Raw genomic sequence first — 14,665 nt, 5'->3', positions numbered from 1 at the left:
CCTCGTGATGTCCCCTTGCCAGGGATATGGTGAAGACCTCAATGGCAGCGAAGGCGGAAAAGATGGACTTCGGTACGGTGGAGCTGGCGGAAGAGGAAGCCTCTTGTCCAAGGCCAAAGTGGACAGAGGGCACAATGTTAGTGGCGGTATCCCGACAGCATCTGTTCCACGTGTTACTGGTGGCTGAATAAGTAATATTCCAGGTGAACAACCTGGTCTTACTTTGGGAATTCAGGGATGACTTTGGATTCCGTACTCTTTACAATTTGTAGCTTCAAGTTGCAAAATGGAAAGCTCGCACAATGGATGCTCTACCACAGATGGTAACTCTGATGAGGAATCCACCATTACATCATGTAATGCAATGGGACCTAGGATTCTGAGGAGTCGCAACATTTGCAATGAAGAAGAGGTGGAATATATTGAAAAGCCTTCCAAGTTTCAGTTCAAGAAGAAGTCCTACTTTGGAACATTAAATGTAAATTCTTTTCTGAAAATTGGGAAACAAAAGGAATTAGAATTATTTCTGCAGAAGAATGATACTCAAATTATAGCAGTCCAAGAAACACAATTCTTAGATGAGAATGTAGTTGATACACAACATTATAGAATTTATAAAGGGAAACCAAGATTGACAATAATGGAGAACATGCTGCTGTTTGGAACAGCTTTTTATGTGAACAAAAAAATTGTAGACAGTGTAACAGAATTTAGATTGAATCAGAAAGAATATCAATGTTAACAGTAAAGTGCAAAAATGAAAGTTACACCCTCATAAACTGTCATGCACTGTAAATGCAGACAACAAAAGAAATCTGGAGAAAGTAAATCAATTCTGGGATCTTTTAGAATCTGAAATTTTTATCACCTAGAAAGAACGTTAAAATACTTCTTAGTGACGTCAATGCGCAAATTGGGAGGGAAAAGAAATTTAGGAGTATTGTAGGTGAATATCCAACACACTCAAGAACAAACAGAATTGGTGAAAGACTGATCAATATGTGTAAAATGTTCCAGTTCAAACTCATGTCCACACATTTCCTCAAACTACCAAGAAAAGCCAAAACTTGGAGACATTCAAATCCACACCTAGGAGAATTTCAACTGGATCACATTGCCATATCTAAAAGGTATATCATGGAAATTATGAATTTTAAAATAGTCAGAAATGGGGAATTTGATTCAGATCATTCTCTCTCTAAAATTAAAATAAAATTCCTCCCATCTAAAACAAAAAAGGCGACCAAGAAAGTGATCAGATACAACACCACAACAACTAATATTACAAAAGAAAATAGAGAAAAATTTATAGAAGAAATTGAGACAAGTAAAGAAGGTGATTGGCATGAATTCCAGATGCAAATAACTCAAGCAGCAGAGAAAACTTTAGGATTAGCCAAGAATAAAAAGAAGACATGGTGGAATGAAGAGTGTGAAGAAGCACTAGTACAAAGAGCTCAAAAATGGAGATGTTTGAAAAAAGAGGAAGACCGTGAACAATTCCAACAACAAAGAAAAGAAACATCAAAAATAATCTGGAAAATCAAAAGAAGCTTCGAAAAGTCTCACCTTATTGAAGTAGAAGAAAATTTCACCAAAAGAAATACTAGAATTTTTTACCAAACTTTTAAACACATACTTGAAAACAGCAAAATGGAATTAAATAACAAAGAAATTGTGAAATTTTAGCAAAATTTTTTGAAAAGCTATCAAACTGCCCAGTTATAATAGATAAATTAGAATTTCCAGTGACACCTAAAAATCTAGAGGAAAATTTCCCACCAACAGAGTTAGAAATTCATGAAGCCATCAAAACACTCAAAAACAATAAAGCAAGTGGTGAAGACTCCATTACAGCAGAATTATTGAAGTGGTCAGAACCAAAAATCATAAAGGATCTACAACTGCTTTTTGAGAACATTTGGAAAACTGAAAAGATTCCAGCTGAATGGAAAACAGCATTAATCCATCCGCTACATAAAAGAGAGACAAACAAAATGTCAATAATTACAGAGGAGTGTCACTTCTGCCAGTGGCATACAAAATATTATCAAAAATTCTCTTGCACAGAGTGGTAGATACTTTAGACAAACAACTGGGAGAATATCAGGGTGGTTTTTGAAAGGGAAGATCCTGTGCAGAACAAATTTTTAACTTAAGGTCAATAATTCACCATAGAATGTTAACCGGCGACTCAATAATAGTGTCATTTATTGATTTCAAGAAATCATTTGATTGTATAGACAGAGAAACAATAGATAAGGTCATTAGAGAATTTGGTGTTAAATCAAAATTAGCAAATATAATTCATGAAACACTAACAGGTACAATATCTAAAGTCAAATTTTCTGTTTAATTGTGTTCTAGGAAAAATTGTAAGGATCTGGTATTTGGAGCTAAAAAATCACAAAATTGAACCAATAACTCTGGGAAGGAAAACAAATGGATTTAAGGTAAACTGCTTGACATTTGCAGAGGATTTTGCAATTTTTTCAGAAAACATGAGAGAAGCAGTTACTCAAGTAAACCTTCTGGAAAAAATAGCAAACAGTACTGGCCTCAAAATTTCAGCTGAAAAAACAAAATCCATCACAATATAAAAAATGTGCCAAAACACATATACGTAAAATAGAGCAAGTAAATAAATTTAAATATCGGAGATACTATACAACAGAATGGACTAGAAAAATCTGCAATAGATGTAAGAATTAACAAAATGGAGTGAGCATATGGTTTGACCAAAAATATTTACAACGAGAAATGTATATCTAGAAAAACAAAACTAAAACACTACACCACAGCGGTACGACCAGAATGTTTATATGGAGCTGAATGCCTAATGGTGGACTGTAAGTTGGACAGACTAGAGGTACTGGAAAGAAGGATTATTAGAAAAATAATGGGTGCAATAAAAACTGCAGATGGTTGGAAAATGAGAATTAATGAAGAGATCTACAAAAATATAGAGAGAATATCTGAAGTAATGGCCAAACAAGGCCTTAATGGCCGAAAGCTATAATTGTGTGAATCTTTTTGTTGTGCCTTTCGCGGCTCAGCACCTCCGCTATATGGTGAGTAGCAACTTTCCTTCTCTAATATTGTTACACTCCTATATTAGTGGAAGAAGAAATTGACAATAGCATGGATTACAGAACTAAGGAAAGATCTAGAATGAAACAACATCAAAGAATCAGAAATAGCAGAAAGAAACTGTTTTAAAAATAAAATACTAAATTTTGAAGGCTTTCAAAGCAGAAGAAATAAAAATCGGGAACAACATGGACAGAAGAAAGGAAGAGACTTCATGGGGAGAAAATGAGGGAATACTGGAAAAATAGGAAATAACAAAAAAGGAAGAAGAGGAACTGAAGTTGTTAATGTGATTCACATATTTAACACTAAGAAGTATTCTGCATCTAGTGGCAGATTGAGGTCTGACTTCAAATATTTTGTAAATTGTGAATAGAAAGACATATCTAAAAACAAAGATGATGTAACTTACCGAACGAAAGCGTTGGTATGTTGATAGAGAGAGACTAACAAACACGAACACACACACAAAATTCAAGTTTTCGCAACCCACGGTTGCTTCATGAGGAAAGAGGGAAGGAGAGGGAAAGACGAAAGGAAGTGGGTTTTAAGGGAGAAGGAAAGGAGTCATTCCAATCCCGGGAGCGGAAAGACTTACCTTAGGGCAGAGGTTCCCAAACTGGGGGGCGCGCCCCCCTGGGGGGCGTGATGATGTTGCAAGGGGGGTGCGGGTGGAGTTAGCGGTATAAACCTAATATTTCTTTTTAATATCGATATTTTAATAAAAATGAATGTGCAGGTATTAATGACAGATTATGTTGCTAAATGCAATCATTTGGCGTCCCACATCCTGCAATCATATCTCAATAACCTATCCTAGAACATACAGCTTTTGAAGATCACGTTTAGAATGCCACGTTTAGAATGTCACACACAGAAACTCTCAAAATTATGAAGGTGATATGCGTTAATTCTAATATATCAGATTTGTAAACAACTTACTTCTGACAGCTGGAAAACAGAAAAGTCAGGTATTAACTATTCCGTACATTTGTACACACGAACTGAATGTAATCATGCTATAACTTTTAGCCGTAGTAGGCTATGTTCATCAGAGTAATAATCACTTATACTGCGTAACTGCAAAAATGCCGTTTTATTACCCTGTCAACCCGCGCATCCCCATGTGATGCGATTACAGTGACTTGAATGGACTGTATACGCTTCAAATGAAATGGCGGGTTCGTAATTTGGATGCCAGGGTTATGCCCTTTGTCACCAGAAAAATGTGCATGACGTGAATGCGAAACTAGTACAAGTGTTCGTTCTGAGCAGAGTACTTCACCCCATTCTGGAAACATTGTCGTGACTGCTAACAATGAAACATAACCCAGCTAGGTAGACAATGAAGTCCATTAGTGAGGCTATTTTTTTTCTTTTTTCGAACGGTCAGTACTACAGCTCTTTCATTTGGATTACTTATCTGACAAAACAGTTATTTTTCAATTGCCTTTTTGAAATACGGTATAATTTCGTTTGAAATTAGTGTACGTTCTTTGCTGCGACAATGGCTTCTTTTGGTACGAGCACAGAGATAACTGCTTGGCACTGTGCACAGTTTCCAGCGATGTGTGAGGTGTATCCATGACCTCACTTAATTACTGTGAAATTTGACGACCAATTCATTGATGTTATCTCAAAACTTATAACGTTTTGTTTATAAATAACGAAAGATACGGGGAAAACGATTTTCGCATAAAACCCCAGGCTGTATTGCTCAGAACAGCACCGCAGAACAGGTAGCAAATTCTTAGGGTGCCTGTGGGCTGTTTCCAACCTAATCCGGGAAAAGCCTGTTTCTCCCAGCAAGAGCCCTGCTCGGCCACCAAGTTGCAGACAGACAGTGCACTGACTACCTGCGCTGCAGCTGGGCTTCCCCGTTCTTCGCCCCACTCCTCACAGGCAGTCATCTGAGGTGCCGACAGACGACAGTAGCTTTCCTTTATTTCAGTTGGTTGCTTGCAATTGTTGACACATCTGATGTATTGGATTTTGCTGAAATCTCGTTGCATCTTTCGCATTATGCCTCAGTAAAATCAGTGTTAGTGCGAAATTATACTGTTAACTTCTTGTTTTTTTTTTTACTTCACCATGAGTGTCGTGAAAAAACGTAAATATAATGATGATTATGTCAGTACGGTTTTGCTTCTATACAAAAAATGTTCTTGACTAGCCGCAATGTGTTATTTGCTATGAGGTATTGAGCAACGTTTCCATGAGACCTTCTCGTCTGGAACGCTATTTGTGGGCAAAGCATGGTGCATTGAAAGAGAAGCCGAAGGATTTTTTTGCTGCAAAATGTGATAATATGAAACGAATGAAGTTGGTCACTGCTGGATCCTTTGCACGGACATCAGGAAAGGTACTGGAAGCCTCGTATGAGTTATCATCATCATCATCATCATCATCATCATCATCATCATCATTTAAGACTGATTATGCCTTTCAGCGTTCAGTCTGGAGCATAGCCCCCCTTATAAAGTTCCTCCATGATCCCCTATTCAGTGCTAACATTGGTGCCTCTTCTGATGTTAAACCTATTACTTCAAAATCATTCTTAACCGAATCCAGGTACCTTCTCCTCGGTCTGCCCCGACTCCTCCTACCCTCTACTGCTGAATCCATGACTCTCTTGGGTAACCTTGCTTCTCCCATGCGTGTAACATGACCCCACCATCTAAGCCTGTTCACCCTGACTGCTACATCTATAGCGTTCATTCCCAGTTTTTCTTTGATTTCCTCATCGTGGACATCCTCCTGCGATTGTTCCCATCTACTAGTACCTGCAATCATCCTAGCTACTTTCATATCCGTAACCTCAACCTTGTTGATAAGGTAACCTGAATCCACCCAGCTTTCGCTCCCATACAACAAAGTTGGTCGAAAGATTGAACGGTGCACAGATAACTTAGTCTTGGTACTGACTTCCTTCTTGCAGAAGAGAGTAGATCGTAGCTGAGCGCTCACTGCATTAGCTTTGCTACACCTCGCTTCCACTTCCTTCACTATGTTGCCATCCTGTGAGAATATGCATCCTAAGTACTTGAAACCGTCCACCTGTTCTAACTTTGTTCCTCCTATTTGGCACTCAATCCGTTTATATTTCTTTCCCACTGACATTACTTTCGTTTTGGAGATGCTAATCTTCATACCATAGTCCTTACATTTCTGATCTAGCTCTGAAATATTACTTTGCAAACTTTCAATCGAATCTGCCATCACAACTAAGTCATCCGCATATGCAAGACTGCTTATTTTGTGTTCACATATCTTAATCTCACCCAGCCAGTCTATTGTTTTCAACATATGATCCATAAATAATATGAACAACAGTGGAGACAGGTTGCAGCCTTGTCTTACCCCTGAAACTACTCTGAACCATGAACTCAATTTACCGTCAACTCTAACTGCTGCCTGACTATCCATGTAAAGACCTTTAATTGCTTGCAAAAGTTTGCCTCCTATTCCATAATCTTGTAGAACAGACAATAACTTCCTCCTAGGAACCCGGTCATATGCCTTTTCTAGATCTATAAAGCATTGATACAATTCCCTGTTCCACTCATAACACTTCTCCATTATTTGCCGTAAGCTGAAGATCTGGTCCTGACAACCTCTAAGAGGCCTAAACCCACACTGATTTTCATCCAATTGGTCCTCAACTAATACTTGCACTTTCCTTTCAACAATAGCTGAGAAGATTTTACCCACAACGCTGATTAAAGAGATACCTCTGTAGTTGTTACAATCTTTTCTGTTTCCATGTTTAAAGATTGGTGTGATTACTGCTTTTGTCCAGTCTGATGGAACCTGTCCCGACTCCCAGGCCATTTCAATTATCCTGTGTAGCCATTTAAGACCTGACATTCCACTGTATTTGATGAGTTCCGACTTAATTTCATCCACCCCAGCCGCTTTATTGCACTGCAATCTATTGACCATTTTTTCCACTTCCTCAAATGTGATCCTATTTCCATCATCATTCCTATCCCATTCTACCTCGAAATCTAAAACATTACTGATCGCATTTTCACCAACATTGAGCAACTCTTCAAAATATTCCCTCCATCTGCCCAAGGCATCCACAAGATTCACCAGCAGTTTTCCTGACCTGTCCAAAATACTTGTCATTTCCTTCTTACCTCCCTTTCGAAGGCTGATAATTACACTCCAGAATGGTTTTCCAGCAGCTTGACCCATAGTCTCCAACCTGTTTCCAAAGTCTTCCCACGATTTCTTCTTGGATGCTGCAATTATCTGTTTGGCTTTGTTTCTTTCTTCAACATAACTTTCTCTGTCTACCTGGGTTCTGGTATGTAGCCATTTTTGATACGCCTTCTTTTTCCTTTTACAGGCTGCCTTGACTGTATCATTCCACCAAGCTGTTTGCTTCATCCTACTTTTACACACTACTGTTCCAAGACATTCTTTAGCCACTTCTAGTACTGTGTCCCTTTTCCAATGACTGTAATTGACTACATTCAACTAACTGGTACCTTTCTGAGATCGCTGTTATGTACTTGTGCCTGATTTCCTTATCCTGAAGTTTCTCCACTCTTATCCTCCTACATATGGCCCTGACCTCCTGCACTTTCGGCCTCACAATCCCAATTTCACTGCAGATTAAATAATGATCAGTGTCATCAAAGAATCCCCTGAATACACGTGTGTCCCTCACAGCCTTCCTGAATTCCTGATCTGGTATTATATAGTCAATGACAGATCTGGTTCCCCTGCCTTCCCAAGTATACCGGTGAATGTTCTTATGTTTAAAAAAGGGAGTTTGTGATTACTAAGCCCATACTGGCACAGAAATCCAAGAGTTGTTTCCCGTTCCTGTTGGCCTCCATATCCTCTCCAAATTTACCCATAACCTTTTCATACCCTTCTGTTCGATTTCCAATCCTGGCGTTAAAATCACCCATGAGCAGAACACTGTCCTTGTCCTTTACTCTAACAACTACATCACTGAGTGCCTCATAAAAACTATCCATCTTATCTTGATCTGCCCCTTCACAATGCGAATATACTGACACAATCCTAATTTTCTTGCTAGACACTGTCAAATCTATCCACATCAGTCGTTCGTTTACATACCTTATTGCAACTACGCTGGGTTCCATTTCTTTCCTGATGTAAAGCCCTACACCCCATTGTGCTATTCCTGCTTTGACTCCTGACAGGTAGACCTTGTATTCTCCCACTTCCTCTTCTTTCTCACCCCTTACCCGAATGTCACTAACAGCTAAAACGTCCAGCCCCATCTTACTTGCAGCCTCTGCCAGCTCTACCTTCTTCCCAGAGTAGTCCCCATTGATATTAATAGCTCCCCATCTCATTACCATTTGTTTGCCAAGTCATATCTTAGGAGTCCCTGGTTTGTCAGTTAGAGGTGGGACTCCGTCACCTCCAAAGGTCCGAGGCATTTTGCTCTGATTGTTGCCAGCATCATATTTAAAGTACCAGGGAAGCAGGTTGCTAGCCTTACTTGCCCCGAGTCCCATTGGGTTTTACCCCTAATGGCTGAGGGACTAACCGGTGGATTTGGTAGTCTTTGCCATATGAGCACAAAGGTGACCACGACTCAGAATATGTCCGAGATGCCCAGCCTTATTCCAAAGTAACTGGTATCCCGACTGTCGGGACCACTTACTTGGCCACTCATACATTGCCCGTGGTTCATGAACTAGGACATGACTACAGGAACTCGTATGAGTTATCGCTACTTATTTCAAGGACCAAGAAAAGTCATATTATTGGAGAGACACTAGTCAAATCCTGTTTGTGGAAAGCTGCTGATATTGTTCTTGGGTCAGAAAGTAAACAAAAACTTTCACAAATACCGCTTTCTGACAATACTGTGAAACGTCGGACTGATGATATGGCCGAAGACATACAAAATCAATTACTTACGGCTGTCAAACAATCGCAGGTTTTTGCAATACAGTTAGACGAGAGTACCGATGTTGTGAATTGTTGCCAACTGCTCGCTTTCGACGCTGTATAGAAAATGAAGCAATTAAAGAAGAGTTGCTGTTTTCTACAGAGTTAAAGACAACTTCAAAAGCAATTCATATAATGGCAGCCATCTATGAATTCTTTTGTGGAAATGAGTTATCATGGCAGAAACTGATAGGTGTATGCACAGACTGCGCCCAATCAATGCTTGGATGTCGCTCTGGATTCATGCAGATAGTCAGAGAAAAAAACCCTAGTGGTACTGCTATCCACTGTGTAATACACCGTCAAGCATTGGCAGCTAAGACACTTCCAAAGGAACTCAATGATGTCTTGAAATTGTGCATCAAAATTATGAATCATATTAAAAAGAGTGTGTTAAATTCCAGGTTATTTACGACTCTTTGTGAAGAATTAGGAGCTGAGTATAAAACACTTTTACTTCATACAGAAGTACGCTGGCGCTCAAAAGGAAATATGCTAGGAAGATTATTTGAACCCCGAGACGAAGTGATGCAGTTTTTGGAAAATAACAGACAAACTGAATTGTATGTGGAATTTAGAAAGCCCGGTGTTCATGTTGCATTGGCTTATTTGTCAGATATTTTCGAATCTTTAAACACAATGAATTTGAAATTACAGGGTTGAGAGTCAAACATAATTTTTCATCGGGATGCCATCAAAGCATTTACTGATAAGTTGCAGCTATGGAAACGTAAAATTTTAGCATGCAATTATTCCTGCTTTCCCAGATTGTTTGGAATCCTGGAAGAAGCCCGATTTCAAAACGATTTTAAGGATACTGATACTAAAAGTAAAATATTGAACCATTTGCGGCACCTCATTGATGAATTCAAACGATACTTCCCTAACAGGTGTGATGGTAAAATTTATTATAGGTTAGCGACGGGTCCATTTCACGTTGATGTGGATGTGTTGCCAGACAGACTACAAGAGGAAGTCTTAGAAATTAAAACTGATTCTGCAGCGAAGTATGACTTGGAGAAGATGTATAAGCCTTTATTTTGGGTGAAATATATCACGGTGTATCCCAGTACAGCAGAACAATCACTGAAACTGTATTTACCATTTTCAAGCACTTATTTGTGCGAAAGAGCATTTTCAGCAGTAGTGGCGATAAAAAATAAGCTTAGAAGCAAACTCAGTATTGCCAATGATTTACGTAGCCTAGTTTCTACTATTCAGCCAAGAATTCAAAATCTTGTAAAAAATATGCACGCTCGTCCTTCACATTCATTTATTTGTTTGTTTCTTGCCATATGTGTGTGGAAATAATATTTTTATAATAAATACGTCACATGTGGTATGTTATTTCAACTAATAATAGTATTTCTTCTGGATGAAGACACAGCAAAAGTTTATCCTAGATGTGGTAAGCGAAGAGTAGTCCTAAAATCGTATACTGGTGAAGAAATGGTGTGCAGCAAGTGAATGTAATCAAGGTATGGAAGTTGTTTTATTCATATTTTTTAAAGTTCTGTGTAGTCTGCAAAATTATTTCGTCTGGTTCTGGGAACTGGGCCTTTGCCGCCGTTCGGTAACTGTTGTCATTGACATAAATGCCAACCTATGCGCAATGACAATGGGGAGCACTATAAGCATACAAATCAGTGATGTCACCATGACTGAGTGACTATTTTTGATAATGAGTGAAAGTAATAAGCTACACTCAACTTAAAATAATCGCCCGCATCCACTCATCTGCAAAGGTCGCAAATATTTTTCCTTGTTTACCAAGGACTTTCTTTACTTTAGGAGTGGCTTATTATCACTAGACTATACTGATGACGTAATAACTGTGACTCGATACATTAACAGCCCACCATGTTACATGACGTCACCATCACAAATTTTTCAGTAGTTTCTTGATAATTAATAAAAATCCCTATATTTTTAAGGGGGGGGGGGGTCGCACGGAAGTTTTGTTTTCGGCAGAAGGGGGGCGTGACGAACAAAAGTTTGGGAGCCACTGCCTTAGGGGGGAAAAGGGACAGGTATACACTTGCGCGCACGCGCCCACACACACACACACACACACACACACACACACACACACACACACACACACACACACATCCATCCGCACATATACAGACACAAGCAGACATATGTAAAGGCAAAGAGTTTGGGCAGACATGTCAGTCGAGGCAGAAGTACAGAGGCAAAGATGTTGTTGAATGACAGGTGAGGTATGAGCAGCAGCAACTTGAAATTAGCGGAGGTTGAGGCCTGGTGGGTAATGGGAAGAGAGAATATATTGAAGGGCAAGTTCCCATCTCTGGAGTTCTGATAGGTTGGTGTTAATGGGAAGTATCCAGATAACCCGGACAGTGTAACACTGTGCCAAGATGTGCTGGCCGTCCACCAAGGCATGTTTAGCCACAGGGTGATCCTCATTACCAACAAACACTGTCTGCCTCTGTCGTTTCATGCGAATGGACAGTTTGTTGCTGGTCATTCCCACATAGAAAGCTTCACAGTGTAGGCAGGTCAGTTGGTAAATCACGTGCGTGCTTTCACACGTGGCTCTGTCTTTGATCGTGTACACCTTCCGGGTTACAGGACTGGAGTAGGTGGTGGTGGGAGGGTGCATGGGTCAGGTTTTACTCCGGGGGTGGTTACAAGGGTAGGAGCCAGAGGGTAGGGAAGGTGGTTTGGGGATTTCATAGGCATGAACCAAGAGGTTACGAAGGTTAAGTGGTCGGCGGAAAGACACTCTTGATGGAGCGGGGAGGATTTCATGAAGGATGGATCTCATTTCAGGGCAGGATTTGAGGAAGTCGTATCCCTGCTGGAGAGCCACATTCAGAGTCTGATCCAGTCCCGGAAAGTATCCTGTCACAAGTGGGGCGCTTTTGTGGTTCTTCTGTGGGGGATTCTGGGTTTGAGGGGATGAGGAAGTGGCTCTGGTTATTTGCTTCTGTACCAGGTCGGGAGGGTAGTAGCGGGATGCGAAAGCTGTTGTCAGGTTGTTGGTGTAACGGTTCAGGGATTCCGGACTGGAGCAGATTCGCTTGCCACGAAGACCTAGGCTGTAGGGAAGGGACCGTTTGATATGGAGTGGGTGGCAGCTGTCATAATGGAGGTACTGTTGCTTGTTGGTGGGTTTGATGTGGATGGATGTGTGAAGCTGGCCATTGGACAGATGGAGGTCAACGTCAACACAGGCAGACAGTGTTTGTTGGTAATGAGGATCTCCCTGTGGCTAAACATGCCTTGGTGCACGGCCAGCACACCTTGGCACAGTGTTACACCGTCCGGGTTATCTGGATACTTCCCACTAACACCGACCTATCAGAACTCTGGAGATGGGAACTTGCCCTTCAATATATTCTCTCTTCCCATTACCCACCAGGGCTCAACCTCCGCTAATTTCAAGTTGCCGCCGCTCATACCTCACCTGTCATTCAATAACATCTTTGCCTCTGTACTTCCGCCTTGATTGACATCTCTGCCCAAACTCTTTGCCTTTACATATGTCTACTTGTGTCTGTATGTGTGTGGATGGATATGTGTGTGTATGTGCAAGTGTATACCTGTCCCTTTTTCCCCCTAAGGTAAGTCTTTCCGCTCCGGGGATTGGAATGACTCCTTACCCTCTCCCTTAAAATCCACATCCTTTCGTCTTTCCCTCTCCTTCCCTCTTTCCTGATGAAGCAACCGTGGGTTGCGAAAGCTTGAATTTTGTGTGTGTGTTTGTGTTTGTTAGTGTCTCTGTCAACATACCAACGCTTTCGTTTGATAAGTTACATCATCTTTATTTTTAGAGATATTTTTCCCACGTGGAATGTTTCCCTCTATTATATTCATATCAGAAAGATATGTTATGTTCCGCAAATGTAATAAAATGTTAATCAGTTTTACTTGGGCTAAACACATCCTGTTACAATGTCATTTTCTTAGTCATAGTCTTTACATTAGGTAGAATTCTTGTGAGCACATTACTAGCTCCTGCCACATGTTGTGCCCTTGTAGCTTTTGTGGGAGTTCAAAATTTGTAGATTAGATTCGTTTTTCATTCCATAGATCCATGCTGAGGAGATCCTTGTGGATGTGGAACACGTCAATTTTTTTTTTATTTTTATTTTTTTTTAAAGCTGAATTAACAATACTAATAGTATAGGTATATACAATACATCTTTTTTTAAGCTGAAATAACAATACTAATAGTATGAGTATATACAATACATCATTTGTTTCTATTAAAAATTTGTCAATGGAGTAGAAGGAGTTGGCCACTAGTAAGTCTTTCAGACTGCTTTTAAACTGATCTTTGTTTGTAACTAAATTTTTTATGTTTGCTGGCAAATATTGAAGATGAGTGTTCCTGAGTAGTGGACCCCTGTTTGAACTAAAGTAAGTGTTTATAAGTCCTTGTGCAGATCATTTTTGTTCCTGGTATTGTATGTATGAACGGAGCTGTTTGTTGGAAAAAGAGATATATTATTTAGGACAAATTTCATTAAGGAGTAAATATACTGAGGGGCAGTAGTTAGTATACCCAGTTCTTTGAAGAGGTTTCTACAGGACGTCTGTGGATTTACTCCACAAATAATACGTATTACATGCTCTTGAACTCTGAAAACTTTTGTTTGACTTGAAGAGTTACCCCAAAATATTATACCATATGACATTACGGAATGAAAGTAGGCAAAGTATGCAAGCTTTTTCATTTTTATGTCGCCTATGTCTGCTAACACTCGAATTGCAAATACAGATTTGTTGAGGTGTTTCTGCAGTTTTGTGGTGTGCTCCTCCCAACTGAATTTATCATCAAGTTGTAATCCCAGGAATTTAAGACTGTCAACCTCTTCTATCTGCTCTTCTTCATACTTTATGCATATGCTGGGTGGAAACCTTTTACAGGTTCTGAATTGCATATAGTGAGTCTTTTCGAAGTTTAATGTCAGTGAGTTGGCTTTAAACCATTTATTAATATCCATGAAAATATCATTAGCAGATATTTCTAGAACTACACTTGACATACTATTTATTGCAATACTTGTGTCATCTGCAAACAAAACGAACTCTGCTTCTGGCAGTGTAACTAATGAGAGATCATTAATGTACACAAGAAAAAGCAATGGCCCTAAGATGAATCCTTGTGGGACACCACATGTAATTTCTTCCCATTCTGATGATGGCTGATGACTTAATTCACTAGTCCCTTGCACTGACACCCTTTGTTTCCTGTTAGCGAGGTATGACTTGAACCATTTTGCAGCACTGCACGTGACACCATAAAATTCTAATTTATTTAAAAAGATATTGTGGTTCATGCAATCAAATGCCTTTGACAAATCACAGAAAATACATGCTGCTTGTAATTTGTTATTTAATGAATTGAGTACATTTTCACTGTAGGTGTAAATAGCCTTCTCGATATCAGAACCCTTCAGAAATCCAAACTGTGTTCTTGATAATATGTTATTTGTGGTCAGATGGTTGAGAAGCTGCATGTACATTACTTTTTCTAAAATTTTTGAGAATGCTGGCAAAAGTGAAATTGGTCTGTAGTTTGATGGTATCTCTTTATCCCCTTTCTTGAATAGAGGCTTAACATCTGCATATTTTAGCCAGTCAGGAAATGTCCCAG

The 14,665-nt window shown here is 39.6% G+C and overlaps 1 protein-coding gene across 3 annotated transcripts in view; it reads left to right on the top strand.

The window, feature by feature from the left end:
- Positions 1-14,665, top strand: part of LOC124796043 (zinc finger CCHC-type and RNA-binding motif-containing protein 1-like) — a 94,088-nt gene that overhangs the window by 40,524 nt on the left and 38,899 nt on the right. Inside the window, exon 1 of one of the 3 annotated variants that reach the window (XM_047260147.1) lies at positions 2,428-2,453. The exons of the other annotated variants lie outside the window; for them this stretch is intronic. Within the exon in view, the coding sequence (XP_047116103.1) occupies positions 2,443-2,453 (11 nt within the window). The 5' untranslated portion in view covers positions 2,428-2,442. Of the gene's footprint in view, positions 1-2,427; positions 2,454-14,665 lie in introns of those variants that run through there. 3 annotated transcript variants of the gene reach the window in all.

The sequence above is a fragment of the Schistocerca piceifrons genome, chromosome 1 (genome assembly GCF_021461385.2).
Source record: "Schistocerca piceifrons isolate TAMUIC-IGC-003096 chromosome 1, iqSchPice1.1, whole genome shotgun sequence".
Classification (NCBI taxonomy): domain Eukaryota; kingdom Metazoa; phylum Arthropoda; class Insecta; order Orthoptera; family Acrididae; genus Schistocerca; species Schistocerca piceifrons.
This window is presented reverse-complemented; position numbering and strand designations above follow the sequence as displayed.